Source organism: Phyllosticta citriasiana (assembly GCF_038021145.1).
Source record: "Phyllosticta citriasiana strain CBS 120426 chromosome Unknown IWZ02scaffold_3, whole genome shotgun sequence".
In the NCBI taxonomy this organism is placed as follows: Eukaryota; Fungi; Ascomycota; class Dothideomycetes; order Botryosphaeriales; family Phyllostictaceae; genus Phyllosticta; species Phyllosticta citriasiana.
This window is the reverse complement of record NW_027117280.1, coordinates 331,923-356,851: the sequence shown is the minus strand read 5'-3', so window position 1 is coordinate 356,851 and position 24,929 is coordinate 331,923. Positions and strand designations below refer to the sequence as shown.

Genomic DNA, 24,929 nt, shown 5'->3' with positions numbered 1-24,929 from the left:
TAGAGGTCTTTAGAGTATAAAACTCTATGTACTTATAGTTTTAAGCGAAAACTATAAGTGTATGAAGTCTCGAAGTTTATTAGGTGCTAATGGGCCTAATGCACCTAATAGAAAGTAGGGAGATTATTAGAGTATCGATGTTTTCTCTAATAACTTAGCCGGGAGTAGAGATATAAGGAATCTGATTTCAGATCCTTGTCCGCCGAGTTTTTCTCTTCAAAACGGTATACTACTTTGCTTACTAAGCAAAGTATTCAGGTTGATGCGGGTCGAAAACGTTTCGAAGTATCGTGAAGTTTTAGTGTTCCTCGTGCCAAGACACTAGCGGGAACTAGTGTAAACGGGTAACGCTTAGGCCTAATATAGTATAGAGGCCGCGTAGCCACACCTTATATTAACGTAGTTAATAGAAATGTAAGGAAATCCGGAGAAAGGTAGAGAAAGATAAAGAATAGGTAGCGAATAAGGTTATTCTAGACTACTAGAAGGTTCTAGAATAAAATCCTAGGTAGATATAGGCCTAACGGTCCTAGGAAAAATTTAATAGGCTAAGAGCCTAAGGATAGGGCTTAGGATACTAGTCCTTACCCTAAAAAATACCTTACTTATATAAATAAGTAGGCTTTTCCTAGACTTTTATAAGAGCGGTCTAGTATAGAAAGAATAGTATATTCTTTCTTATAAGTAGGGAAGGAAGTAAAGTCCTACTTATAAATTATAAGTTAAGCTATATAGTAATCTATAGATTACTATTAGCTAGGCTCATAACCTATTAGCGGTATTCTATAAAGATAAGTAATATCTTTATTATATACCGTATAGTAGATGGTTTATAGTAGAGAATGTAGTAGATTCTTTACTATAAGAGAACTTCCTTAAAGGACTAACTAGTAGGCTACCTAAGGGTGTTTATATAGAAGAACCTATAGATTCTAGAGAGTTCTATCTCTAGGTAATTAGTAATAGGTTCTTCTATTAATAGAAGACGATTTCTAATTAATCTAGACTAGAAGATTCTAGGCCTTAGTAATAAGACAATCTAGAATAAGGGCTAGAATCTAAAAGAACCCGTAGGAATAAGTTCTTAGTAATAGAAGAGGTCTAGAATAGTCTAGAATAGTCTAGACTTATTCTTAGGCCTCTAATACTAGTAGCTCTTTACGGCTCATCCTATAAAGTAGCCCCTAGGGTAGATCTAGATCCTTACTATTAGGTAGTTTATTTAGCTTAATCTTATGGTTAATACCCGGTTAGTTAGGGGGAAGTAAGTCCGTAAGAGCCTTATTAAATAGCGGTAAGTACTCGTTACTAATCTACTCTAGTAGCCGGCGGCGGATCTCCTCTTTACTAACGACCGGTTTAGTTATTAAGGCCTTATTAATATTAGTAAGGCTCGCCGTAAACACGTACCCCTTCTACTATTTCGTTACCGTTTAAGCGAGTAGTTAGTACGCCGGGGCTAAGATAGCCTAAGTAAAACGGATTCCATCTTTTATCTTTAGTCTCCCTTCCTCCCGTACTATTAGGCCGATATCCTTAAACGTAAGGTTCCTAGCTAATAGGTCTAATAGGACCCTCTCTTAGTAGAGCTATAGCGCTCCTATTAATAGCTTAATACTATTAGGGAGTTAGGGTACTATATAAGTAAGGATTATTTTTAAGTATCCTCCTAAGTCTAATATAAACTCCGTTACTATCTTTACTAACCATCCTAAACTCTTTAGCCTAAGTATTAGTATAGGCGTAATCTTATAAGTTAAGAGATTTATACGCGTTACGAACTAGGACGTTACTATTATATATAGTTTACTCCCTAAATTAATAAGAGCTCTAGTATAAGAAGCTTAATTAACTAGCGCTAATACTAGTAGGGATTTACTCCTTATATACCGCTTAGCCTTATGCTAATAGGCTACTATCTCGTAATTTAACCCCCCCTAGTTCGTAACTTTACTCCGGACCGCGACTATAGCTAGAGCTCCTTATTTTCTAACTTAGACTCTAGGGTATCTTTAACCTCATCCTCTAGTAATAGTTAGATAACTATAGCTTAGGGAGGATAAGCCGGCTTATATAGGTACTTACTAACGAAGTAGGTATTACTACTATAACATAGGTAGAGTTTAGACTCGCGCTATTAGCTTACCTCTAAGTCTAATACCTACTTAGCGCGTTAGACGGCCGAGTAGGCCGGACTAGTAGGTTCCTATTCTATAGTTTTAGAGGTAGTACTTATTTAGTTTAACCGTCCTTACGATCTAGTTATAGAGCTACTAGCGGCTAGACCTACTAACTTACCTCCGCGGAACTATCTATTAGCCTAACGACTACCGTTACGTACGCTACTATTATTAGCTCTAAGTCTCTCTATAGAGTTACTAACCTAAGTAAGTAAGGTGATATACTATTCCTATAATTCTCTTCCTAAGGCTAGACCTACTATCTAGGCTAATAACTTACGACTTAGCGCGTTTTTAAGGAGGCCGACCTTAGCTAAGTCCGGCTACTTATTACCTCCGGCTAACTATAAGACCTAGTTAAACTTAGTAAAAAACTTCTAAAATAATGCTCCTTACTAGTATAACGCGTATATTTAGCGTTACGCATTTACTACTTAGTAAGGATCGCTATAGATTAGTTCTAGGTAAGTAAGTAGTTACTTAAAGGTTATATTAGGATCATCCCTATATTATTTAAACTAAGGCGTTATTTAGTAAGCGGCTTTACCGCCTAGTTTAGCCTAGACTATAAATAACTAGGTCTTCGGCGCGTAGTTAGTATAGTCTAGGTTTATCTTATTACGAACTATATCTATCTACGCGTCTAATCCGTCCCTATTACCCTTATAAATAGGCATCTTAGGTAAGATCTTAGTTAGTTTACCTACTTAGCGCTCGCGCTCCTTCTTACTAGCCTAGTAGGCTATCTACTATTATAGTAGCTAAACGACGTTAGGGTTTAGTAGACTAGTAGCGGGTTAGTAGTAAGGCTACTAAGTCTACTATTACGCGTAGAGCGCTTCCTACTATTATTCTTTAAGTGCTTACTACTATTAGTATACCTATTCTATAAGGTAGGCCTACTTATTTAGGGGTATCCCCTATTACTACTACGAGGCTACCTATTAGGCGGCCTAATCGTCTTACTACTACTACTACTCTATCGTCTAAGGTCTACTATTAACGACTAATTAAATGTTAGGAGATTAAGATATAGGCACGTAAGTTAACTCCTTTTTAATAGTAATAATTAGTCGTAGTAAGCTAGTCTTACGACGGTAGGATTAAAGTACTAATCTAAGTAAGTATATACGGAGAATCGGTACTTTAAGCCTAATACTTTAACTATAGGATCTATCTAAGGATGTAAACGGTTAGAAACCGTAATAGGAAGTCCTAGTCTATTTTCTTAGGTTTATTAGCTAGTTAAGTAGGTAGTAGGCTAGATAGTATAGGGGTATCCTAGATTTTATAGTTATAACTATCTAGTAGAAGGGAAACTAGGTTAGGTAGGGCCTCCCCTTAGGGGGTAGGTATAGATATACTTATAGTACGTTACTTTAGAGGGTAGGTTTTTACTTTCTAACTTTAGTTATATACGTATAAGCCCGTACTATAGAGTTATAGTAGGTATAGTAATTTTTAATTTTTTAAAAATTTTATATATAGTAATAACTTATTAACGTATAGGCTTTTTCTAAGAAGTAGTAGCTAAACTAAAGAAGAGTAATATAGATTAATTATCTATAGGTATTAGTATTATACTACTATACTATTATATAAATACCGATTAAGCTAAAGCTTATAATAACTAAGCTATATAAACTAGCTAAGCTATATAAACTAGCTAAGCTAATAGATAATATATACTACTAAGACTATATAGCTAACCTAGTAGCTAAATAGAACTTTATATAATAATAAGAAGGTTTAATTCTTATTTATTTTTAATAACCTAGTTAAAGTAGAAATTTATATAGTAATAAGAGGGTCTAGGTCTTATTTTAGTTCTTATATAAATATATATAGAAGATAGTAGAGTATATAGTATCTTCTATATTTACTATAATTAAGAGATTTTACTTAACTTCTTCTTTCTACTAGACTTTAATTAATCTCTTTTAATTTTATATACGTCTAATTAAGTAGATAGCCTTTATGCCTAAGCCTATAAATTAGCCGCTTAATAATTTATAATAGGTATACTTTACTTCTTATATATACTTCTCCCTATATTAGTTCCTTTACTTCTTCGCTCTAATAAACTAAATAGGAGAAAACCCTACTTCCTCCTTAATTTATTTACCTTCTTATGCATGCCATTATACACATAAGAGAAAGTACATGCATAGAAATATGAATATAAACTTTAAGTTATTGATTCCTTCCTTCCTTCCTTTGAATGAATGAATGATAGCGAGCGAAGACAAGATGGATGGATGGATGGTGGTTGGTTGGTTTAGTATAACCGAACCAGCTGAGAAGAAGAAGTAGTGGTAGTGGTAGTAAAAGTGGTCGTTCATCCTTGCCATAGGACACGGTACCTTAGACATGTGTGTCCTCATCCAGTCTTCCAGCAAATGCCCTACGATAGTCCACACACTCGCTCCCAACCCACTCAATCCCTTCCGCAACGCAATCACACCGACCACGCCCTCCTCCTACCCTCCCTTTCCCTCTCCCTCTCCGCCATCCGGCGCCTGCCCCTGCCACCATACAGCAGCGCGCGGGCGCCCTCCTCGCCCTCGGCCTGCGCTTCCGCCAAGCGCCGCGCAATCTCGACCTGCGCCCACGCGCGCGTGAGCTGGATGTTGGTCTGCGGCGTGATGCGCGGCAGCAGGCCCGGCAGCAGCCGGTAGTGGCCGAGGACGAAGCGCATCAGCTCGCGCGGACGCAGGCGACGCAGGACTTGCAGCGTGAGTTCGGTTGGCAGCGGCCATGCGGCGAAGATGAGGAGGTTGGAGCTTGTTGGCGCTGTTGATGTACCTGTTGGTGGTGCGGCGGGCGAGTGCGACGATGATGTCGTTGCGGATGAGGATGAGGGCGGCGAGGTCGTCGATGTCGTGGTGGCATCGTTCTCGCGCCGCCGGGGTAGCCGCGGCGCCGGCAGGTTGCGGCAGAGCGGGGCGTAGATGCGCCAGGTCATGGGCGGCACGATGAGGCGCTGCTGCAGCGACGAGTAGGCGGCAAAGGCAAAGTTAATAAACGTCTCGGGCGACAGGTATTCGATGATTTCCATGAGGAGCTCGGTAGGGAGGCTGAGCAGTCGCGAGCGCGGCGCGACGATAGCTACGGCGTTTGAAGCCATGTTGGTGGCGGCGGAGCTCGTCGTCGTCGCTCACTCCTTGTGCGGCTTGGTTGGCGACTCGATGCTGGTGATCCAGCGAATGATCAAGGACGCCACGAACCAGGACCCCACGGCCGACGCGACAATGTAGATGCCCGTCGGGACGAGGGACCGTGGCAGGACGTTGAGGATGTACGGGTCGAGTACTGTCATGTGTCAGAACGGGCTTTGTTGTCGAGCGCGCGCTGCCGCTTACTGATTTCCGCCTTCACATCGGGCGGGTCGTTCATCAACGTCTTATTCAGGGTGAAGAAGTCGGCGGCAGCTTGGATGTGGAGGAACAAGACAGACGCTGGCCCAGTCTCCGAGTCTCCCGCCGCGGCGTCTTCTGCTACCACAGCCTTGGTCTCGGGGAGGTTTTCAGAGTACTCTGCCAATGCGGATATGAGGTCGGGCGTGTCGAAGACGGAGGTGATTGTGTAGACGTCGAGCCAGAAAGAGGTGGGTTGCTGCTGCAAGTCTCAGTGCATGGTTCAACAGTCTTGGATCAGGGAGGGCGTACCGTGGCTGGCCAGCAAATACGGACCTCGTACCTTTGGCCCTGCTCAAGACCGCTCAGCAGAAACCACGACTGTTCGCCGCGCGAGCGTTCAGCGGTCGGAAATTTTACGGGCAAATTTGCGCGCAGGGTGTGCTTAACCGGCGTGAGGCTGGTCAGACGGAGGTCCTGAAGGCTGGGTCGAACATCTGGGACGGCGACGGCGACGGGCGCGGTAAAGATGGTCTTTTCGACGTTGGCAGCAGTAGTCTTTGCAAAAGAAGTCAAGATTGCAGTCAGGACGAATTTGGTCCAGCTCGAAAAACGCATCTTCACTGCTTGCGCAGGCAGGCGCGACCGTAGCACTTTCGGCAGGTCGACATGGCGTGTTGTTGCTGCAGGTGGAGCTGTTGGCGACATGGTCATGACGGCTAAAATTCGGCATTCCAGACCTCACGTCACACCACAGCAGCATCAAAAGTCAATGTAGGTAGATTCACAGCAGTTAGAGAAATTATTGAAAGGAAGAAGATGAGCCCAGACCTAAGGCTCCTTCATTTGACTGTTCAATTCCCAAAACGGGAATGTCTCACTGAGTCCGCCTCTCCCACCCAATCTCAATTGCCACAGTGATGGAATCTCCTCAGGTTGACTTGGAGCCTGTTAAGAAAAGGTGTCTCTTCATCTTCTATTCTGAAATTTCCATGCGCCAGTTGTTAGAGTCTTCATGTGAACAAGTCCTCGTCGCCATCTTGGCGTACCCGTCTTTGAGCCAAGCATTTCTCTTCTCCTCTAGAAATGGCCAGATCTCCATCACCTTCGAGAGATGTCCTCCGCATGGAACGCTCAACGTAGACGACGTCTGGGATGGGTGCGTCGTAATTGTCTGCAGGGGATCCAAGCTCCTCGAACTTGGCCTTCGCCATGCAAGCAACATAGTTCTGCATCAACAGGCGCTGCTCTTCCGATACCGTCCAGATCAAGTCGGAAATGTAGTTCAAAAATTTCGTAATCTGGGAAATGACGGCGGAATAAGCGCGGAAACAACACGCCCAAGGCTGTGAAAAGGTAAGCATTCTGCGAGAAGTGAGATGTCGAGATACCCACTTGTTTAGCCCGACTGGAAGAGAGCCATACGAAGCTAGTGGGCCACAGGTTTCGAAGGCGTTTGAAATGCTTCACGCTGTCTCTGTAGCTTGATTCTTCTAGAAATTCGTGCTTCGTGTCGGAAAAGGCCCACAAGAGACCGCAATTGCGAAACACACAACCAGAAGCCGTGATGGTCGGCTTTGGTTTTGCGGACTTGGGAGCATCCGTCTCCGGCGCGATATCGTCCACGCTTTCCGCAGCGTCTCTCAACAGCATATCCTCAATCTCCCTGAAGATGGATTTCGGATCAGCAGAAACGAGCGCCGTCTCCATGAGTTCGAAGATTCTCTGCACATCAATCCTGCCCATCTTTCGGAGGTGCTTGTCGGCCTCCACAGGGTCAGAGTCGAGAAGATGGGGCATCAGAACATTGGCTGCTAGCCCCAGTCTCTGAATGAAGTCCGGAAAGGGGGGAGGCTGCGCCATCTCGCAGTTCGAGCCTTTCGAGCTCTCCGTCATGGAACGCCACGTTGCAGTGTCTGATGATGGCGAATAATTAGAGATGAGAGCCGCTTATGTCGTTCTCGGCATCCACCTGACGGTGCAAAAGGCGGCGTTGTGGCCATCAAAACAAAAAACGAAGACGTGCTCGAACTCTACTCACCATCCTCCTCACCAACAAGCATCAACATGGCCGACCCTGACAAGGCTCCTCGGCTGAGGAAGATCCCGACCTTCAAAGACATGCGCGCCAACCTGAGCGCGGGATCCTCCAAGACCTCCAAGGGCCTGAAGAAAAAGGTCACCAAGTCCATCTCTGGCCTTCGCAATGCCTTCCAGAGAGACGCGTCCCCGGACCCTTTTCCGCCGGTCAGGGCCAAGTCTCCCTCCGCCCAGCTGGCGAGCGCTCGCACCGAGTCCATGATGGCGCTGCTCCCAGGTCGCGACAGGTTGGCCAGTTCGACGGCCATTCACGCCTTCAGCCAGGAGGATGGCAACCAGGTTAGTCTACACATGGCATTGAGACAAACGCGGCTAATCTTGAGCAGCTTGACAAAGGAGACGAAAGAAAACACGAGAACAAGATCATCATTGGCCGCTTCTTTGCGCGTTTCCAAGAAGTACGTTTGTTGCCATTCAATTTCGGGATTCTTGCGAATTGCTGCTGACAATTATCGCATAGGCCGTCCAGCTTGCTCGCGACAAACGAACCGATGAGTGCCATGAAGAGTGCCTCAAGCTTCTGCAGGCGCGCATCTCGGACGGCCTCCGCTACGAGGTTCTCATGTTGATGACGAGCATCTCGGCGCACCGCGAGGCGCTGGCGAGCGCTGAGCAGCTCAAGAAGCACTGCAAGGTTATGGAGCAGCATGCCGACCACGTCAAGAGGCAGATTCAGGAGCAGGGAGAGTCGTGGGATGGTTGATGGGGTCTCGTCAGTCCAAGATGGAGTTGCACACGACTCGACAAGGAAAAATGGAGAGGTGAAAAAAGACCTGCCTTGTAGGTTGGCAACCTGGCTGACTCACCAGGACAAAAGACATGGACAGCGTACAGCGGGCGAATGGGATAGCAAATCGTCAGCCATGGCAGCCTCTTTAGCAAATCAAAAGAACGCGCAGTCCTCTCTGAAAGGTGTTGACATGAAATGGCCGGACCGGGAATCAAGGGCCGCGATCCGGCCGAACCGGCAACGGAAACGGCAATATTGGTGAGGTGTCACGTGCGGCGGGTCGGGCCAATTTCGGGCAAGCGCCAGGCGCACTCTGGATTTGTTTACCTGGGCAAGCTCGACCCCCCCCCCCCCCCCGGGCTACAAGCAGACCAGACCATACGGTACCTTACCTTACCTGAGCGAGCGACAACCGAAGACAATCCTCTCTCTCCCTTTCCCTTTACGCGATCACCACGCCCGGTCCACTTCATTCATCAAGCCCTCCCCTCGTACAATAACTGCTCTCTCCTCCCCCCCCCCCCTCCCCCAACACCCTCTTCCTCCACACCCCTATCTCTCTAGTCAAACGCCACCATGAGAGAGGTTATTAGCTTGAACGGTATGCCTGCCCCACTCACGCGTTCCCATCTTGTCCGCCTCGTCCAAGGACTTTGCTGACCTCAACGCGCCGTCAGTCGGCCAGGCCGGTTGCCAAATCGCAAACTCCTGCTGGGAGGTAAGTTTCTGCTCTCCCCTCGCCCCCCAGTCGCCCTCTCGTGACCCGGCGCTAACTCGAACAACAGCTCTACTGCCTCGAGCATGGCATTTCGGTATGCGCCCACTTCCGCCACCCGGCTGCCGCCGACCGTCTGGACAGCCTCAATTGACTCACTCTGTGCCATAGCCCGACGGTTACCTCACCGAGGAGCGCAAGTCCCAGCCCGAGGACGACCACGGATTCAGCACCTTCTTCTCCGAGACGGGTACGAGTTTGCCCGCGTCACAGACTCTGATAGCATGGCGCTGACAAATATCTAGGCCAGGGCAAGTACGTGCCCCGCACCATCTACGCCGACCTCGAGCCCAATGTCGTCGACGAAGTCCGCACCGGCACCTACCGCAGCCTGTTCCACCCGGAGCAGATGATTACTGGCAAGGAGGATGCTAGCAACAACTATGCCCGTGGCCACTACACCGTTGGCAAGGAACTCATTGACCAGGTCCTCGACAAGGTCCGCCGCGTCGCCGACAACTGCGCTGGTCTCCAAGGTTTCCTCGTTTTCCACTCGTTTGGCGGCGGTACTGGTTCTGGTTTCGGTGCTCTGCTCATGGAGCGCCTGTCCGTCGACTACGGCAAGAAGTGCAAGCTGGAATTCTGCGTCTACCCCGCTCCCCAGGTCGCCACCTCTGTTGTCGAGCCTTACAACTCGATTCTCACCACCCACACCACTCTGGAGCACTCGGACTGCAGCTTCATGGTTGACAACGAGGCCATTTACGACATTTGCCGCCGCAACCTCGGCATTGAGAGGCCAAACTACGAGAACCTGAACCGCCTGATTGCCCAGGGTAAATATGCTGTTTTCCCTGCATGCCTTGGTTCTAACAATTTGCAGTCGTCTCCTCCATTACGGCGTCCCTCCGTTTCGACGGCTCTCTGAACGTCGACCTCAACGAGTTCCAGACCAACCTGGTGCCCTACCCCCGTATTCACTTCCCTCTCGTCGCCTACTCGCCCGTCGTCAGCGCTGCCAAGGCTGCTCACGAGGCCAACTCGGTGCAGGAGATTTCCATGTCCTGCTTCGAGCCTAACAACCAGATGGTCAAGTGTGACCCCCGCAACGGCAAGTACATGGCTACCTGCTTGCTGTACCGCGGCGACGTTGTTCCCAAGGACGTGCACGCTGCCGTTGCCACTCTTAAGACCAAGCGCACCATTCAGTTTGTCGACTGGTGCCCGACTGGCTTCAAGATTGGTATCTGCTACCAGCCTCCCCAGACCGTTCCCAACGGCGACCTGGCCAAGGTCAACAGGGCTGTGTAAGTTTTGTTCCCTGTTCAAACTAAAAATTTTGCTAACAATGAATCCAGCTGCATGCTGTCCAACACCACCGCCATCGCCGAGGCCTGGTCCGCCCTTTCGCACAAGTTTGACCTCATGTACTCCAAGCGCGCCTTCGTCCACTGGTACGTCGGTGAGGGTATGGAGGAAGGTGAGTTCAGCGAGGCCCGCGAGGACCTTGCTGCGCTCGAGAGGGACTACGAAGAGGTTGCTGCCGACTCGCTCGAGGGCGAGGAGGGCATCGAGGCCGAGTACTAAGCGGAAGGGAATCGATATGGGAAAATGGGGTTGGCGTTGGTGTTGCATGCCTGGCCGTCAAGCGAGTGGGATGCGGTAGCTTTTTTCCTTGGGCCGAGTACCATTCTTCGCCTGATAGTTGGGAGCTTCCCTTTTTTTTTTTTTCCTCGGTTTTTTTTTTTTTTTTTTTTTTTTTGCTGTTAGTGTTGTTTAATCCAGGGAGGTTCCATCTGTCTGCACTCGCAATCTGTGCTAGCGGAAGCGAATCGAAAAGTATGCATGGTAAAGGTTGAGCGTGACGTGCCCTGACAAGTGTAACCCATCCAATCCAATCCAAACGCCCCTAATCTACATGCCAACAACAACAACACCTCCCTCTTTCCATCCCTTTCTCTACTCCACACTCCCACCACCATCCTCATCATCATCCGCATCCAATCCAACGAGCCTCCTCTCAGCCAACTCAGCAATCTTCTCCCCCAAAACATCGCGCCCAAACCTCGCCGCCACGCGCATGGCTGCATCCAGCATCTTGCCCGAGCGATCGCGCATCAGCGCCACGACCTCGAGCCCCTTCATGCCGCGGTGCTCGCCCTCGCGGCACTCGGCCGCCAGCAGCTGCAGCAGCAGCTTGTCGAGTTCGACTTCTGATCGCGCCAGTGCCGCGCGTTGGGAGGAGGTGGCGTGGGTTGTGCGTTGTTGCGCTGCGTGCAGGGAGTGCAGGAGGGAGTGGAGGAGGTGGGTTGATTCGAGGGATTGGGTTTCGCTGAGGCCGTTGTCGTCTTCGTCGTTGTCGTCATTTTCGGAGGCAGAGGAGGCGGCGGAGTCGTCCATGGCGTCTGGATCTCTCTGCCTCCTTCTTTCCTTCTCTTTTCTCTTTTTCTCGTCGATTGATTTGGCAGCGGTGGCGGGATCGCGGCCGTAGACGGGGACGGCAAACTCAAAGTCAGACAGCAGCGGGCGCGGGAAGTACGGATGCGTGTCGCCGCCCTTGAGGATGATGCAGTGGAAGCGCGTCTTGGCGACGGCAACGGGCCAGTACGTCTCGTGGCGGCGGCCGGACGCCAGGCGGGGGAGGAGGCGCGTGTCGAGGAGGGGCACCCAGCGCGCTGCGTGCAGTGTGCGCCAGTGTTGCAGCACGAGGAGCGTGCCGGTACTGTCGTAGATGTGGGGGTCCTAGGGCAACAGTGTCAGACTAGGGGGCAAAAGGCAAGGGGGAAAGGAAAGGGGAGCGACTCGAGTACTCGACTTACCCCCTGATCGGAGAAGAAGACGCTCTGCAGCTTGACGCCCGGGCCGAGCGCGACAATGTCCTCGTTTTGCAGCGTCTCGTCGCGCTTGACGTTTTCGATCGAGTACAGCAGCCGCGTGGCGCCGTCGCCGCCAACGGGCCCATTGCCAATCGTCAGCACGTAGTCGCGCCAGCTGGCGCAGGTGACGGTCGGAGACGACTTTTGGCGGTACACGCGCACCGGCACGCCAAACAGCGTGTAGATGCGGACGTAGTCGGCTGACGTCGTCACGACGACGTACGAGTCGCTGAGCGAAATGGCCGTTGCTTGCTCGCCGAGCGGCAGGTTGGTTCGCCAGTCTGTCCGCGTCGTCCACGTCTCGTGCGGCCGGTAGTATACCATGGCCGGGTGGTCCTTGGACGAGGGACACGCAAAGAGCGTGCCTTTTTCGTTCAGACACGCCTTGTCGTAGAGGAAAGGGTCGGTAAAATGAAAGTCGCGGTGCGCCTCTCTGTCGTAAAATTCCACGGTCACCGTGTGATGGGTATCTTGGTCGACCGTCCAGACAAAGCCAGTCAGATTCAGGCATAGGTACCGTCTGTTGCCGCGCCAGGGAGTGCTGCCAGGTTGGAATGATGCATGGATCTTGGGGTGAAAAGTGCCGTGGCTTGCTTTACTGCGTTTTCCGTTTCCAATGGCTAGGTCATCAAGAGTCCGTGGGCGTTTGCCAAACCCATTGGTTGCGTCCGCGTATCCTGCACCGTCGTCATCATCGACAAAGGGGTCGGCGTCAGACAGGTCATCATCCTCGGCCAAGATTTCATCCAGAGAGTCGGGAGTACCCGCTCGTGCTGGACGATGTGGTATTGCCTCTTTTGCGCCATTGTTCGGTGCTCGCCGCGCGTTGGCCGTTGTCTCTGCAAGAGGATCGTGGATGAAAGGGGCCGGGCAAAGATCCTTCTCCAGTATCCGGGCATGTTCACCAGGAACGACGTCTGTATGGATAAAGAGCTCGCCGTCATTATTGGTGTACGACAGGACGTTGTCGGTGGGATGCCATGCCATGGCGAGAATCGTAGCACGAACATCGTCGTACGTCTTGATCATGCGCTGAGTCTTGACGTCCCACAACACAAGCTTCCGATCATGTCCACTGGTGGCAAGAAGTCCACCGTTGGGCGACCAAGCCGCCGCTGTTACATCCCCTGTATGGACCGATTTAAAGGCCCGCTGATTTTCCCAATCACTGCGCGAGACGACTTGTATATCCCGCGTTGGCGTGGGAGCCGCAAAAGCCCGGCCGTCCGGATGCCAAATGACCTTGGAGCTTGCTTCGACGTCGGTTTCCAATGCCTTTATCAACCCATCAACCTTTTTGATCAACTGCGGGTCCTCCGAGCTAAGCGAATAGACGTAGACGAGACCATCGGAGCACGAGACTGCTAGGTAGGTGCCGCTGACGTCGAAAGATATGTGCTTTACGGGCCGTGGTTGTTCTCGGAGGTAGAGGACTCGAGTCATGTCATGTGTATTGACGACCTTGACGACCAATTCGCTGCCAACTTTGTCAGCGAGTTTTGTCCTTCGTTATGTCGTCGACATACTCGCTAGCCACTGCTGCCCAGTTTCCATCCGGAGAGAGTGCAATTTCTCGCACAGGTAGGGTGCTACGGACGAGTACCCCGTCGAGCGAGTTTGTCTCGAGCGAGTATTTGCAAACGGTACCATCCTCGGATCCAGTCACGAAGAAGTTGTTCTGGGGAAACGTTAGCTGATGCTCGTCTCCATCCCTCCAACCCACAACGCACAGCAGCAGCGACAGCAGTATTGGAGTCTTGGGCATTGTCAATGTTTGTCGGCTCGTCGTCGGATCCTGTTTGGAAGACGCGAATGGCATTGTTCAAGCCGACGGTGATGAGTTTGCGGCCGTTGGGGGTGTATGCAAGAAACGTCGGACCCGGAGGGTCTACGAGACAAAATTAGCGGGGTAACTTGTAGCGATGGACTGGGCGACTCACGGGCAGGAAGACCCCTCAGTCGTTGCTGGGCCATGTTGTCGTGGTTGTGGTCAAAGAGATGCGGAGGTGTTGCGGAAGGACAGACGCGTCCAGCGCGTAGACGCGACGCGCTAACTCGGACTAGGCAAGGTGAATGAACAAGGATCAAGGTTTGGGAGCCTTCTTGTTCCCCACGCCGAACATTGCTTGTCTCGACGACGTCCATGCAAGGCCATCCAATACCTTACCCGTCAGTCGAAGCTCGAGCAGGCCAAGTGGAGACTGAATCTACTTTGTGCGTCGCTCGCCTCGAGTTCCTCTTCCACCACCTGCAATGCGCTTCAGGGCAGCCATCCAAAACGTGGGCACTTTTGCCAGTATGTGGCTCGGCGCCTGCTTGTCCCAGCCTTCGAAAACTGACAATGTCGCAGAGTTCACGGCATCTCTAGCGTCGCTCGGACCTGCGGCGTGGGTACGGTTCAGCGAGGATGAAGTGCGCTTCACCGTCATTCCGGATCAGGGAACCCAGGTTTGGGCGTAAGTGCTTCCCAGGATTTCGTGCATGGACAGTGACTAACGTGATTGCAGGGTACTGTCGCTCGTAAGGCCATATGGATGCAAGAACTGTGGCAAAGCATGCCTCTAACCGTGGCCAACCTAGGATGCCATATTTGACCTAGACCAGTACAACATTCAGTCGGCCGCCGACAATGTCATCAATCTCGAGGTCCCATTGGCCCCGCTTCAACGCGCTCTTAAATCCGCCTTGTCTGCAACCTCTGCCTCAATCCGCCTCACCAAGAAGGACAACATCCCATTGTTATCCCTGACGATCGTCACCGCGTCACTGGGAACCACGCATGCCCCCCTGCCAGGCGGCCCGAGCGATGAGTTTGGATTTGGTGAGAATGGAGCCATTAGTGACAGGGAGCGCGAGACGATTGTGACCCAAGACGTGCCGGTGCGGGTGCTGAGCGCTATCACCGTCGAGGGCATCCATGAACCACGGTGCCGCGAGCCAGACGTTCACATATTGATGCCACCCCTGCTGCAGCTAAAAAGCATTTCTGATCGATTCACCAAGCTCGCGGTAGCAGCAGCCAGAGGTGGCGCAGGTAGCACGGCGACTTCTGTTGGGCCGCGGCTCGAGATGGCAGCCAACATGCACGGCTGCCTGAAGCTTAGCATCCGCACCGACGCCATGAACATCTCGAGCGTATGGACCGGTCTGTCGAACCCCGAGCTGGACCCTTCGGTCATTGCGGGCGGCGAGGAAGGCATTGCGGACCACCCAAGTACGCTGATGAGGCAGCTGGGCTCAGCCGACGGACGCAGCGAAGAAGGCTGGGCCAAGGTCCGGATAGATGGAAGAGATTGGGGCAAAGTCATGTCAGTGGGAAGGTTGGAGGGGAGGGTCATTGCCTGTGAGCGCTCCTTTGCCCAGGAGGATTGATCCGCAGGCCGCTAACCCGAGACAAACAGGCTTTTGCCATGACCACGCCCTGATTGTCTACGTCTATTTGCCAAACGGCGACGAGGGGCGGGAGGAGTCCGTATTGACGGTAAGTGCACCCGCAAGTGCTCGGTGCAAGTCTGGGCTAAATGAAGACAGTATTACATCACTTCCTACAGCGAGTGAAGCAGACCAGCTCAATCTAAAATTGTCCGATGGTCCAGGGGGAAGGGGTTTGAAAAATTCAAATGGTCGAGTCGATAAACAAAGCCACCATTGGGGCGTAATCAACGAGGCGGCGCAGTACCACGAACATGATTTGCATGCACGAATTCCCCGCAGCCCAATGGCACTTTTACCAATTGGCTTTGAGGATTCGCGGTCTCGTGCACCTGCCCTCCCGGAACGGGCTGAGTGTCTTGGCTAGGGGTTGGTGGCTTGGGACAGACGAGGGTGGTCGATCAACACAGGGGACGGATCATCCAGCATTGATTCTGCTCATGGTCTGATGCTCCCGATAGGCTTGACTGGGAAATCAAGGGGCCGTGGGACGATCAGACAATAGCCACAGAGCGGGCAGCGCCACAGCCGTGCGGCCGCGCAGAGGGCCACTGGAGCGTACAGGACGGTTTCAAGGCCAAGGACTCAGAGGACGAGAGCAATCTGGAAGGCTTCTCGACGCCGCCATGGAACGACACGCCACAGGATGCAAAAAAAGAGGACGGGTGCTAGTGCTGGTCGCCTTGTTGACAAGAGACGCATGGTGTCGTCTTGATGAGCTGGCTCCTGCAGGTCGTTAACGACGGCGAGGCCGAGGAATGGCAAGGCGAAAATGGGAATTGCTTTGTTTGAAGAAGATGCTGGAAAGCGTGTCACGGGAGCATCTTGGTTCCTGCAGCGGCATGGACTCTGTACGACGACGGCCACGGGCAGGGGCTGGCGAAGTGTGCTACGCCAGCATGTTTAGCCAGGCACCGTCAAGTCGAGGACGCGTATTCTAATTGAAACAGCAAAGAGGTTGGACAGAGGGGTCCGAGCTGGCAAGCAGGCGAGTGGATGGAGAGGCGTGAGAGCCACCGCCAGGGGACGAGGAGCCAAGACCATGGATCGGGTCGAAAAAACGGCGGTGCAGGAGACTATCGCCTGCACGCAGCATCAATAATGCACCAAGAATATTGACGAGACCACGCGGTCAGGACAAGACAAGACGCTTTTTCTTGAATCTCAATGATCGGTCGATTTCAGAATGACTGGAGTATGCCTGGAATCAGAATCAGAATGATGCCTGGAGTTGACTTTGATGACTGGACCCCTTCTCCGTCAGTGGCAGCCGGGAATTTTTGCAGCGCGAGGCCTCTCGCTCGCTCCATCAGCCCTACCGAGCAGGCAGGGTATTTTTAGGAGTCCGCTTCTGATTCTCGCGTCATCCGCAGTCAGTGGGCCGTCAGTCAGTCAGTCAAACACCCAAGGGAACCCGACACGTACACAGGCACGACCCACCGCTGTGGCCGTTCCGTCGCATCGCATGCTTCCCAAACCCCCCGCCTGGGTCCCCAGGAACTCACCCGTGTCGTTGTGAAGAATGCATGCAGCCCTGTGTCCATTTGGCTCGAGGTCCGCGACGAGCTGATGATGGTCTATCTTGGGCCACCTCTTCCGACCAGCTCAGCACTCCAGGGATCCATGGCGCCGGCACGGCAGTGGGGGACTGGACGTGGAGCAACCTCACAACGTGCTGGCTGACGACGAAGCCGCGGGCGGGCACTGGCAGCGAGGGTCCGCGATAAGGTGCTGACAGACCCACCGCCAATTGTCATTATTTTCGGCATCTCGGGGACCATGGATGACTGTGCTGGCTGCTGATGACAGCGACGTGCTTCTTTGGCCGTTGCAGCGTCATGCTCTCGACCCAAAGAGGAAGCGGAATGAGAGGTCGAAAAAATGGTTACGAGGCTGATGTCTGCGCCCCATGTCTAGAGGGTCCCTTGCTTGAGTCGTTTGTCAATGCCGTACAGTACCTGCAGGCCCGATGCCTTCGCCGTCGGCTTGTGCCACTTCGCAAGCTGCCGACTCGGTGCCTGCAAGAAGCGGATGCCAGCTCGCCCCTTCGACCTCCATCTTGTCCCGGGCCGCCTGTCAGCTGCCGCTTGTTCTGCCTTGTCGCGGCGTCCAAACGCAGAGACCGCCATCTCGGCACATTAAGGATGCGGCCATGATGATGATGATGATGATGGCGGCCGTTGACAACAGCCTGTCCAGCCCGTCGACACACAAACCTCTTGGTTCCCTCCGTTCCCCCAACGCGTAACACTTTACCACCCTTGCACGCAGCCACGGCATGCAGCGGCTGTGGCTTGCAGCAGCTGGGCCAACGCCATGTTCATGGTAGCCCCCTCGTTGCTTCTCGTTCATTTTTTCCCTCCCTCTCTTCCCTTTTCAATGCCCGGGCAGTACATGATATGGCTATGTATGGCATCCAGGCAGACAGGCATGTAGGCAGACAGGCAGCCAACACCTCACACAACGCACGGTACGGCATGGCGCCCCTCCATCAATCGTTCCATCCAAACCTTATTCTCCCCGTTGTTTTCGCCTCGTCTTGTACAATGCAAAAGGGGCTCTCTTTCTCTGACCCGGCACGGGCGAGCACGGACGAGTGGACGCGACAGAGAAGGGAGTGAGAACACCTGGACCGTGCCATCCTTTTGCTATGCGATACGACGTCCAGGGAGCTCACCAGCTTGCCTGCACATGCCGGCCAGGCAACGAATTGCTCTCAGTGACGACGCCAACATAATACTGCAACCTACCATCAGCAGCAGCATCATCATGGCCCAGCCACATGAGCCCCAGGGCCCCGGCGGCGCGTCGTGGCGCGCCCTGCGATAGGCACCGTGACGCAGTTGCAGGGTCCGGGGTCCAAAAGATTTATTTTCTTTGCTCTCCGTTTCGTTCGTTCGTCGCTCTTACGCTGCCCTGCCTTGTACGCCTGCCCTGCCCCGTGCCCTCCCACGTTATGACTAGACTGGTCCTACCTACCTACCATCCACCTGCGGCAGGACTATTCTTTGATCTGCACCCGGGGAGCCGGTAACCGGCCACACTTGGGCTTGCTTGGTTCCTGGGATACTGCTGCGCATTGGATGGTGTTCCATGAGCCATGTGGTAGTGGTGGTGGTGGACGAAGACCTGGAGCAGCTGGAGCTGGAAACTAGCTGCTGCGGTAAGGACCTGTCTTGTGTCTCTATTCCGCTTCTGTACAGCTGCCATCTGGGGGCTTCTTTTTCCTTCCCGTCACTGTGTCTTTCTCTCCTTCTCTCTCACTCATGTCTCCTCTGTGCTGCCATATATGTGGGTGGCCTCTGGATTTAGGCAGAGATCATATAAGTATCTGGGACGTCTCCACCACTGTCGACTCCTTCATTCCACCATCCCATCCCATCAACCCATCAATCGTCCAAAGCATTAATTTCTCTACACACATACAACACTGCCGACTTCTTCTTCTTCTTCAACTCTTCCTGCCGCACACCTTTGCAACCAACAACCAACAACCAACGCTACCTGCATAATACCAACAAGCCACTTGCATACTACGCAACTACTTGAACGCATACCATCCGGTCTAATCATCTCGACAATTTCAATCGATCCAATTCAACTCAATCATAACCTCCTTGCAATTGCTGTCTTCCTATTCTACGTCATTACCACGTACAAAAGCCACCTCCGCCACTGCCCCTCCACAGCGTCCCTGCAGCAAGCAGATACGCAGCCCATCAGCCTACACACACCACAGACATACGCGAGCGAGCGTGAGCAATCCTCCCGCCCGTCCATCCGACCCGTCTGAGTGAGGCGGGCCCGCACACACACGCTCGACGAAAAAAAAAAGTTCCACATACCAGGCGTGTCAGCTATCCATCCATCTATCCATCCGTTCCTCATCAAGACTACTACGCCACCAACCAACACCCAACCACTCCCACCAACCAATCCAAAAGCGCCGAAACAATCGCAAATATGGGCCGCGGCGGCTACAACAACCCCTCATCCACCTCGTCGCCGCTCTTCTCGTCCATGCTCGCCTTTCTGGCATGCGCTTCTGCGTCCGCAGGCCGCGGCGGGTACAACGTCACAATGTCGTTGGACGCTGCAGGACGGGGCGGATACAACTAAAATCCGTCGATCCCATCCCATCCTCTCAGTCTTCCATTTTTCTGTTGAGCGAAGTTATTCGCGAGAGTGAGATAAGTCGATATTGACTTGCTGACGCGCGGATGTTTTTGTTGCTGTATTATGTTTTGCTTCGCTTTGCTTTACTTTGCTTTGCTTTGCTTTGCTTTGCTTTGCTTTGCCTTTTTTTGCTGTGCGGGTTGCGGGTTGCGATTTTTGGGTTTGCTTGCTTGCATAGCGACGGCGTTTTTCCTTTGCTCTCTCTCTCTCCCCCCCCCCCCCCCCTCTCTCTCCTCTTTCTCCTTTCCTCCCCTCCCCCCTCCCTCTCATTTCTTTCCTCTTATGGCAACGGCGTTTGGTTCAGCATCTAGACACGGACGAACGGACGAGACAGACGACGCAGCGATGCGATGCGATACGCTGCGGTGCGATGGGATATACCACGGCGCGACGGGACGGAACGGAATGGGGGCGTTTTTGGTTCGTTTCCTGTCTGCTTTACCATCCGCTCTCCTCTTTTGTAATCGGCGTTTGGGAAAGGGGGACGGTGGTTGGTTGGGTGGTCGGTCTGCAATGCGAGTAGAAAGCAGAGGTGGACTACGCTTGGGATAGGAAATTTGATCTTGATCTTGGTTTTAATCTATGGCTCTACTTAATAGTTTTCAGCGGCGCGAGACTTCACATACGTTTTTCGTACGCCCGCTATAAAGAGGCGGATGTCAAACCCTTTAGATTTTGCTTATAGATAAACGACATCAGCGATTATAAGCCAAGCCATTTATTGAGCTTCGAGATATGGATAGGGATTTGCACTCGTGCATGCGGAATAAGCTACTCTTCCACGGAGGACGTGGGCGTCGGAAAAAAATCTTGTTCGCCCCCGGGGCTATTTGGATTATTGTCAAAGTCGCCAATCGGCTTGTTTCTAATGCGATAGCTTGAACTATTTTCTTTCCAATATACTCGCTCTCCTATGTGATAGGCTTTCAGCATTAGTCGCCGGCGGTACTCATTGCAAAGGAAAAATAAGATGAAGAAGAACGGAAAACACGTAGTGCTAAACTTAAATACATAGCCAATCAGAAAGCTTAGATCTTCGCCCTTAGTTTATGACTACCTGTTACCAAGACTTGGCCTCTCTTACATAGACACGCAATGTAAATATTTGACGTTGGAGACTAGATTAGGCGTGGATAAGGCTGGAAGCCTACAAGAGTTCTGAAAAGACGACGGTTACCTGATGGAACAAGGGGAAAGAGTTTTTGCATTGCTACTCTTGACGCGAGAATCCGCTGGTAGGAGAGCAGTGCTATTCCGCTGTCCCTGAAGACATGTACCTGCTTGATGGGTAGCTAGCCGCGATGTGGAGCCGAAGGAGTGAAGAAGTTGTTAGTACTGAATGTGATTGAAGCATCATGACTACCTACCACTACCGTCTTCTTCATCTACATCTCCCTAGCACCACTGGATGGACCGACGTGTTTCTCCGCGCTCAATCTTTCCTTTCCCACATCCAAGCATACACACCCCCACCCCCGCACAAACAAGCAACAAAGCCAGCAAACCCAACCATCCAACGGCATCTTCAACTTCGCCTTCACCCAGTAAACGTAAACATAACGCTCCCCGGCCGAATCTCCCCCTTAATCTCCGTCGCATGACTCACCAACTCCCCGCCATCCTGCGGACCGTACACCTTCCCATCCTCCGTCATCGCCTTCGCCTCCGTAAAAGCCAAACTCCCAAAGTTCGCAACGGGCGTCAGAGGCTCGCCAGTGTATCCATACTGTTCGACGATCCAGTCGGCGTTCATGCCCCGCAGTATCGAGTCTTTGGGCGCGGTGATCGGGTGGTTGAGCTTTTGCCCCGTCGTTTCGTTGTTGATGATGACGGTGCCGGCTTTGCCGTCGGGCGAGGTGACGGAGAGGTAGATGACGTCGCCGGCGTGGACGGCGAAGCCATCGATTTCTGAAGAGGCGACTTGGCCCGGGAGCCACTGGGTGGAGGCGCGGTGGTTAGTGTGTTTGCGGAGTGAGGAGAATGGCGGGTCGGAGGTATGCTATGCTCTGCTTTGCTTTACTTGCTTACCTGCTGCCAGGCGTTGAATTGGGGGACGCCTTTCGAGTCAATGTGGAAGTTGATGCCGGTTTGGAATAAGATATCAGAAGTGGCGCCATCGATGCCTACCCAGGCCGCGGCACTTCACACAAAGTTTGTCAGTCGTGTTCAAGCGCTGTGGATTGTCCGAGAGAAGGGATGTCTAACCCATATTCTTTACCACTGGGCATGCCTTGGGGGATCCGTGGGTTCGGAACAGTCAACTTTGCAGAGACGCCAGTGAAAAGCGTGCCTGCGGGAGGCTTCATGATGACGGCGCCGACCCAGGGGGTGAAGTCGATATTGTTATTGGTAGATACCTTCTTGGGCGGGTTGGAGGACCCCTTTGGTTTCGCCTTGCTGGGGTTCATGAAGGCGGCTGCTCTTGGCTGGACCACCGCACCAAGGACCGTGGTGGTGAATGAGAGAAGGGCGACAAAGACGATGGTAAGGAGCATCTTGACGACGTAAGGCTAAGCAAAGGAACGGCAGATAGTAGCATTGTGTTGTCGCCATCGAGCTGCTCTTTAAAATACACCAGTCAACATGTTCCAAAAAAAGAAGCTCTTGCGAAATTGGGGGCGTATGGCTTTAAGTCTGACTGAACAACGACTATGGGGAAGGTCGGCGGAACTAATTACGGAATTCGAGCGGTGTGTACCTAGTACCTAGTCCAGCCATCGTACATCTCGCATTTGTTCGCGTTGGGCGGAGCTCTTCTCGGACCCGAGAGCCCAAACTCATTATTTGAGAGGGATGTGGCAGCGAGACTTTCGGAAAGAAGTTTTAACGACCTCAACAACGCATGACGATTATCGTCTTTCGCTTACCGTCTCAATTGGTTTGGTCCTTTGTAAGTTCGATACTGCTGTCTCCAGAAACAAGCAGCTAGTCGGCTCTCTTGTTTCCTCAGTGCCATCGCCGTCTTGCGCGACCTGCGCGACTTTGGCCTGTTCTAAGCCTTTTCCGCATATCCTTGGTCTATCAAACTTCATGTAAGCTCTGGAGAGGAGTAACGTAGTATACAAGGCACAGACACGCGGGGTCGAGGCAGGGTCCGGATGTTCCCGGACTTTGCAACAAAATACCCTGCTGGGCGAAAGCTTGGATCGCAAGATCTGGGTGCCTTTTTGCGTTGCCATGTTTCCTTGCGGCTTTTGCGATTCTGTCACGCCCTTACCTGCCCGCTGTGCCATCTGCCGCCGCAGCCAAGTCGCCGCATCCTTTGCACGCGTATGCGGACGACACATTCCGCATGGTTTTCCAAGTGAAGAGCTGCTTTGGTCGTGGGCTAGAGTCAAAAGCAGGACAAGAAGAGCGGAGCATCGCCACCGGTCGCTTCAGTCGCAGAGCCGGCGGCCATCCGAGGCAGGAAGCGTGGCTGCTTGTTACAGCGCAACCGAAGACGGCGACTACAGTCGGACATGCAGGCGTAGATCGGGTGTGACCTCAGAGGTGCGGTCGTCGGAAACCTGCAGGCTGCAGACGGGCGGGCTTTGAGAGCAACGAGAGCAGTAGGAACCGATGGCTGTATCCGAGGGTCAAGCAAGAAGGCATATAACCTGAACGGACGAGGGCTCCTCCAAAGGGGAGCGCATTCGATGGCGTTGGTTGAATACAAGATGCGCGCGTGGTGACGGACGCCCAAGTGACTGTCTCCCTGCTGGCGAGATGAAATGAGTTACGGAGTATGGTGGCCGCGCATGCAAACAAAAAAGTTCAAGTAGACAAGCAATTGCTAGTAGGAGCGACGACAGAGGGAAAAACAGCGAGTCAACACCATAAGATGCATGCAATTTACCGAATGCGGCATTCAGATGCACGGCACAGCAGTGCGATGGCGCTGCGATTCAGGGAAGTTACACAAACTGACATTAATGAAAGCCATTTCCATCGGTCAAACCACACGGGATAATCGTCGCCGGAAGATGAGGTCTCAGCTTTGTTGTCCGATACACCCGTCTGCGGCTTGGGCTTACCGGGAGCAGCGAGGACCGTAGTCGCCGAGAGGAAGGCGAGAAAGGCGACAGCAAATTGCACCTTGTAGCCTGGTATAGACAGAAAATAAATAAAGGAGTGACGCATGGTGATCGGTACTTCGCTATGTACTTGGCTGCTCTATATACGCCCGCAAGCCCGCTTCGAAGGCATTCCTCGAACAAGAGGAAGCTCCTGCACCAAAGGAAATTCGCACGCAGAAGGAAATGTTTGCGCCACCAGCAACCAGTTCCGCATTGAAGTACAAAAAACAGGCTCGCGACGAAGTTAACGAAGCGAGTTGCCGAAATGCACCTTTCAGGGAGACGTAGGAGCGAAGTTTGGGAGCGAGATTTGGGGCTCTCTGGATGAATGAAGACAAGGGAAGCTAAATGCTGGGGAGCGTTGACTTAGCTTCAAGAACCCTAATTCGATTCTAGAGTGCTCCCATAAATAGTTTGTAGGCACTGGCCGGGCATACTGCAGGACAAGGGATGGTAGAGGCCTGAACTTAGCCCTTTGCAGAGAAATGAGGACAGAAGAGCAGCTCCTGGGTCGCGGAACGGCGGTTGCTCCCGCTCTGCTTCGGGTTCTCGAATCCCGGTTCCCTTCTCCAGCTCATTTCTATAGATCAGTCATCCACAACCGTAGATATCCGGCTTCGGTTTCACACTGATGGTGACGGATAAAAAAAACCGGTGTTGGGTCATCGTAGAGATTCCTGCTCCATGTATGCGTCGTCCTTCAAATACTCCCTTCGTCAGCTGGCTATTCAACATTCTCACATTTTACCCCGATCTGCTTTCAACTGAAGCAAACAAGACTTTATACCCAATCGGTCTGCTTTGTTCCGCTAACGATGTGAGGGCGGCTTGATACATACCATTGCGCCCGCCCGACACACGAGACGGCGACGATAAGTCGTCAATACTCAGTCAGTCCGCTTGATCCCATCAATGACGTGAAAACAGCGTGATGGAGACCACTGTGCAAGGCAAATTGGAGATGGCAATAACACCAGGGGATCTACCAGAGCTCACTCCGACACAGCATTTTCGCATCTGAAAGGAGTAACTAATCAATCGACCAAAGCAATTATAGGGAATAACCACACACCTTGCACAACTTTCTCTTTCGTGATCTCCACGCCTTCCCATTCGGCCCCTGACAAGGTTTGCAAGAAACGGTACATATAGCTTAGTCCCAGGCCAAGCTTTTTGGCTTTGCAAGCTACGTTCTGTAGCCAATGAAAGCGCAGGAGTATCCTGCTGTTCTCCTTCCCATGAACTGCCGTGTCTACCATCTGCAACGTCGAGGTAAGGTCTGAGAGCGCTCGTATCCATTCATGCA

General features: G+C 51.9%; 7 protein-coding genes across 7 annotated transcripts; 3 read left to right on the top strand and 4 right to left on the bottom strand.

The window, feature by feature from the left end:
* Nucleotides 1–5,337: 5,337 nt before the first annotated feature.
* On the bottom strand, nucleotides 5,338–6,154 carry IWZ02DRAFT_373501 (uncharacterized protein; the record flags this gene model as incomplete). Its single annotated transcript, XM_066764708.1, has 3 exons — nucleotides 5,338–5,492; nucleotides 5,543–5,795; nucleotides 5,849–6,154. 3 exons carry the CDS (start codon nucleotides 6,152–6,154, stop codon nucleotides 5,338–5,340), a joined length of 714 nt encoding a protein of 237 aa, XP_066625008.1.
* Nucleotides 6,155–6,503: 349 nt separating this feature from the next.
* Nucleotides 6,504–8,083, bottom strand: IWZ02DRAFT_170422 (uncharacterized protein). The gene is made up of 3 exons (XM_066762195.1): nucleotides 7,578–8,083; nucleotides 6,932–7,452; nucleotides 6,504–6,882 (listed from the first exon to the last, which is right to left on the bottom strand). The coding sequence occupies exons 1-3, from the start codon at nucleotides 7,882–7,884 to the stop codon at nucleotides 6,550–6,552; spliced, it is 1,161 nt and encodes a 386-aa protein (XP_066625007.1). The 5' UTR covers nucleotides 7,885–8,083; the 3' UTR covers nucleotides 6,504–6,549.
* A 647-nt stretch (nucleotides 8,084–8,730) lies between these two features.
* On the top strand, nucleotides 8,731–10,842 carry IWZ02DRAFT_443736 (alpha tubulin). The gene is made up of 7 exons (XM_066767052.1): nucleotides 8,731–8,967; nucleotides 9,044–9,084; nucleotides 9,152–9,178; nucleotides 9,253–9,331; nucleotides 9,387–9,917; nucleotides 9,965–10,388; nucleotides 10,440–10,842. The coding sequence occupies exons 1-7, from the start codon at nucleotides 8,943–8,945 to the stop codon at nucleotides 10,666–10,668; spliced, it is 1,356 nt and encodes a 451-aa protein (XP_066625006.1). The 5' UTR covers nucleotides 8,731–8,942; the 3' UTR covers nucleotides 10,669–10,842.
* Nucleotides 10,843–10,935: 93 nt separating this feature from the next.
* On the bottom strand, nucleotides 10,936–13,957 carry IWZ02DRAFT_443733 (WD40-repeat-containing domain protein). The gene is made up of 5 exons (XM_066767051.1): nucleotides 13,898–13,957; nucleotides 13,688–13,845; nucleotides 13,484–13,635; nucleotides 11,901–13,434; nucleotides 10,936–11,823 (listed from the first exon to the last, which is right to left on the bottom strand). Exons 1-5 carry the CDS (start codon nucleotides 13,929–13,931, stop codon nucleotides 11,041–11,043), a joined length of 2,661 nt encoding a protein of 886 aa, XP_066625005.1. The 5' UTR covers nucleotides 13,932–13,957; the 3' UTR covers nucleotides 10,936–11,040.
* A 125-nt stretch (nucleotides 13,958–14,082) lies between these two features.
* On the top strand, nucleotides 14,083–15,831 carry IWZ02DRAFT_170302 (checkpoint protein Hus1/Mec3). Its single transcript, XM_066762194.1, has 6 exons — nucleotides 14,083–14,253; nucleotides 14,308–14,413; nucleotides 14,465–14,477; nucleotides 14,538–15,300; nucleotides 15,359–15,438; nucleotides 15,489–15,831. The coding sequence occupies exons 1-6, from the start codon at nucleotides 14,211–14,213 to the stop codon at nucleotides 15,513–15,515; spliced, it is 1,032 nt and encodes a 343-aa protein (XP_066625004.1). The 5' UTR covers nucleotides 14,083–14,210; the 3' UTR covers nucleotides 15,516–15,831.
* A 3,622-nt stretch (nucleotides 15,832–19,453) lies between these two features.
* On the top strand, nucleotides 19,454–20,226 carry IWZ02DRAFT_170292 (uncharacterized protein). The gene has a single exon (XM_066762193.1). It carries the CDS (start codon nucleotides 19,629–19,631, stop codon nucleotides 20,115–20,117), a length of 489 nt encoding a protein of 162 aa, XP_066625003.1. The 5' UTR covers nucleotides 19,454–19,628; the 3' UTR covers nucleotides 20,118–20,226.
* An 876-nt stretch (nucleotides 20,227–21,102) lies between these two features.
* Nucleotides 21,103–22,060, bottom strand: IWZ02DRAFT_430566 (peptidase A4 family-domain-containing protein; the record flags this gene model as incomplete). The annotated part of the gene is made up of 3 exons (XM_066766083.1): nucleotides 21,103–21,501; nucleotides 21,594–21,705; nucleotides 21,771–22,060. 3 exons carry the CDS (start codon nucleotides 22,058–22,060, stop codon nucleotides 21,103–21,105), a joined length of 801 nt encoding a protein of 266 aa, XP_066625002.1.
* Nucleotides 22,061–24,929: the final 2,869 nt, after the last annotated feature.

Coding starts and splice junctions, on each gene's coding strand:
- IWZ02DRAFT_170422 (XM_066762195.1), bottom strand. CDS start 7,884: ATGGCCGTCGAACTGGCCAACCTGTCGCGACCTGGGAGCAGCGCCATC. Junction 7,453..7,577: donor GCTTGTTGGTGAGGAGGATG/GTGAGTAGAGTT, acceptor CGCCATCATCAG/ACACTGCAACGTGGCGTTCC. Junction 6,883..6,931: donor CTTCCAGTCGGGCTAAACAA/GTGGGTATCTCG, acceptor ACCTTTTCACAG/CCTTGGGCGTGTTGTTTCCG.
- IWZ02DRAFT_443736 (XM_066767052.1), top strand. CDS start 8,943: ATGAGAGAGGTTATTAGCTTGAACG. Junction 8,968..9,043: donor AGAGGTTATTAGCTTGAACG/GTATGCCTGCCC, acceptor ACGCGCCGTCAG/TCGGCCAGGCCGGTTGCCAA. Junction 9,332..9,386: donor CACCTTCTTCTCCGAGACGG/GTACGAGTTTGC, acceptor ACAAATATCTAG/GCCAGGGCAAGTACGTGCCC.
- IWZ02DRAFT_443733 (XM_066767051.1), bottom strand. CDS start 13,931: ATGGCCCAGCAACGACTGAGGGGTCTTCCTGCCC. Junction 13,636..13,687: donor ATACTGCTGTCGCTGCTGCT/GTGCGTTGTGGG, acceptor ACGTTTCCCCAG/AACAACTTCTTCGTGACTGG. Junction 13,435..13,483: donor TGGGCAGCAGTGGCTAGCGA/GTATGTCGACGA, acceptor CAAAGTTGGCAG/CGAATTGGTCGTCAAGGTCG.
- IWZ02DRAFT_170302 (XM_066762194.1), top strand. CDS start 14,211: ATGCGCTTCAGGGCAGCCATCCAAAACGTGGGCACTTTTGCCA. Junction 14,254..14,307: donor AAACGTGGGCACTTTTGCCA/GTATGTGGCTCG, acceptor ACAATGTCGCAG/AGTTCACGGCATCTCTAGCG. Junction 15,439..15,488: donor GGGAGGAGTCCGTATTGACG/GTAAGTGCACCC, acceptor AAATGAAGACAG/TATTACATCACTTCCTACAG.
- IWZ02DRAFT_170292 (XM_066762193.1), top strand. CDS start 19,629: ATGTTTTGCTTCGCTTTGCTTTACTTTGCTTTGCTTTGCTTTGCTTTG.